This window comes from Trachymyrmex septentrionalis, unplaced genomic scaffold, assembly GCF_001594115.1.
Source record: "Trachymyrmex septentrionalis isolate Tsep2-gDNA-1 unplaced genomic scaffold, Tsep1.0 scaffold7, whole genome shotgun sequence".
Classification (NCBI taxonomy): domain Eukaryota; kingdom Metazoa; phylum Arthropoda; class Insecta; order Hymenoptera; family Formicidae; genus Trachymyrmex; species Trachymyrmex septentrionalis.
In genome coordinates, this window is record NW_017305884.1 from 3,976,708 (window position 1) to 3,979,478 (window position 2,771).

A 2,771-nucleotide genomic window follows, 5' to 3' on the forward strand; every position below is an offset into this window, starting at 1 on the left:
AAAAAAAAAACGGTAGCTGTGCTCATCGTCATCATACAACAACAAAATACCTTCACTCAGCACTAATGTCATCTTTCTATTTCGGTAAATTGGCACCGATCAATGGAGAGATTTTATTCACAGTTTTAATTCGACCGCTAACGAAGTCGACACTAAACAAAAACGCAAATGTATCGAAAATTCTTTGTTCCTTACTAATGAACTATTTATACAAATTACATGTCATGACAGTTTTAAATAATCGATTCGGAAAAAGCATTCAAAGAGACACTGCTTATTGCACACATTCGATACGATTACATATTATACATAAATCTGATAAAGCATTAAGATACAGCATGATGTTTGATAACAGATATAAAATTTTCATCGAGATAGAATTCTCAGTATGCGTAATTTTCAAAATTGTCTTGTCTGATTAGAATGAAATAATATGTCTAGAATGATTTAAATTTTAGGAAAGATGGAATGAATCCCTTTCTCCCGTTTTTATAAATACTTTATACTTGTCCCTGCTATCATTTGCCGTTATTTCATTATCCCAACATAGCTATCACGTAAAGACTGAAGTACTTTTTGAACTTTAAATGTCAACAAAGCATCATATCATTATAAAATTGATATTTTTTTGACAAAATTATACAACTTGATTATGTTTTACATTCTTCTATAAGAAGCTAACATATATCAAAGGATCTTACATTTTATACAAGAATTACAGTTGAAGTTCATCGTTCGACAATTTGCCATATATATTTATATATCTTTACATTTTCATCCCCAAAGAAGAGTTTTTTTTTGTAAACACAAAGAAGACAAAGATTTCATTATAAAATATAGCAATCCAATGAGACATGCAACAAAACAGATGTGTTATGTCGCAAGCTCAAAAGCGTATTTAAAAATAGCCGAAATCCTTCCCGCTGTTTGTATGATTTTTATATGATGAGATAAGAAGCAGATATTTTTTGTTTATATCGATTTTTAAATATAAACATTATAAATAGTAAGCGTGATTGAATAAGCAAGAATAGTCGGCGTTAATCGTGGATGCCAGAATTTGATGCAGTCCGATGTTTTTTATAAAAAATAATTTCAAAACTCTTTTAATATGTAAGTCCTAGTCATTTTGATTATTAAACCAAGACTGACTTCCAATTTTTTTTTCTTCCTAAAACTAAAATAATTTTTTAATAAAATATTTGCATAAAAGTCCAGATAAATAACAGTTATTGCTCGTAAAGAGTATGGCGTTCGTTAAGATAAAACAATTTAATTATACTAATCTGTCATTTTCGATATTGGATTATCCTGAGCCGTCTTAGGCACAGTAAAAACACATGTTTTCTATATAAAGTACTTCTATATAAAATACAGAAGTATTATATATATAGAATGTAGAAATACTTCGCGTTATAATATATTATACACTCTCTGTGTGCACTTGACAAAAAAAATCTTCATCGCGTAATTCCTGTAGTTGAAAAGATTATTATCATTGGATTACTATATTGTCCGCGCGATAATGCATTTCTTTTGCAAATGCAATGCCTATTTAATTAATGATAAAAGAAATTCCGCTTAAAAATTCAACAACTTATTAATACGACCGAGAGTGTTACTCAGCGGTACTTCTTTCCTTCCTGTTGCACAGACATATGTGGATTAGTATATAAAAATCCGATTTCTTTCTAATTTAGCGTGCACACATTCCATTTATGACCTTTAACGCGTACAAGATAATGTAACAATCTCGGTAATATTGCCTACAGATTTTTAATTTTTGGTTCTATTGAACTGGATATAGAGCCGTCTGTAAATACTGGACGTTCTCTGCACTCTGTGTCCCTTTCGTTCTTTCGTTGCTCTCGCATGGCTTTTCTCATTTCCATTTAGCTTGAGCTTTTGATATGCCTTAATTGTGTATGGGTTATGCTCAATCTGTCCTTTGCGTGACAGGTGGGAATTCGGTATCATCATCCAGACGAAACGGACCGCCGCCTTTTGGTGGGCTTTCCGTCGCCGCTATCATTTCTTGATACTTCTCTGATTCTACAAATCCATTCAGATTATCAGGTTTCCATCTCGATCGCATTATCTCGAGCGGATATAACGATAAAGATGTATACAGACGATCAGCATTCAATGATATATGATATATTTTATGCATTCAGATATGCTCTCAATTTGGATCTTTCCAATTTGGATCTTTTTTAATGCAAATTCAATTTCTAAGATTCCCAACTTTATTGGATTAGAATACAAGTCCTAGACTAGAGGAATAAAATATGAGTTCGAATACTGTAGTAATGTTTTTATCTGAGTGCAAATATTAAATATCTCATTGACCATTGTCTACATCACATTGTGAAATACATTCACTAATGAATTCGTTAATGAATATGAAATTATGGTCTTCTCTAAAAAAAAAATTATTAATCTCACACAGGCATTTAATTTTCTAATACATACACTATTGCATATGTATGTAATATAAAATATAAAATGCGATTCTTTTTAATTATTAAGAAAACTATATTTTATATCAAATTATATATATAATTATCAATTAAGAAAAATCTATTTTAAAAATAATCATATATGGCACTCTCGTCTTTGATAAAAGATACTTTTACGTAATACGACGATGTTTTTATCATTCAATTTTACGTTCAATAATAAATGCGATATAAAAAAAAGCAGAGAAAATATGATGCAATATTTACAAAACTAGACAGGTAAGTGTGTATGTGTATATATATATATATATA

The 2,771-nt window shown here is 29.9% G+C and overlaps 1 protein-coding gene across 3 annotated transcripts in view; it reads right to left on the reverse strand.

Moving 5' to 3' along the window:
- Positions 1 to 1,437: 1,437 nt before the first annotated feature.
- The window catches only part of LOC108753462 (WD repeat domain phosphoinositide-interacting protein 2), an 8,038-nt gene continuing 6,704 nt past the window's right edge, over positions 1,438 to 2,771 (reverse strand). For all 3 annotated transcript variants that reach the window (XM_018495039.1, XM_018495041.1, XM_018495038.1), the window contains one exon: positions 1,438 to 2,052. In XM_018495039.1, the coding sequence (XP_018350541.1) occupies positions 1,937 to 2,052 (116 nt within the window). In that variant the 3' untranslated portion in view covers positions 1,438 to 1,936. The remainder of the gene's footprint in view (positions 2,053 to 2,771) is intronic.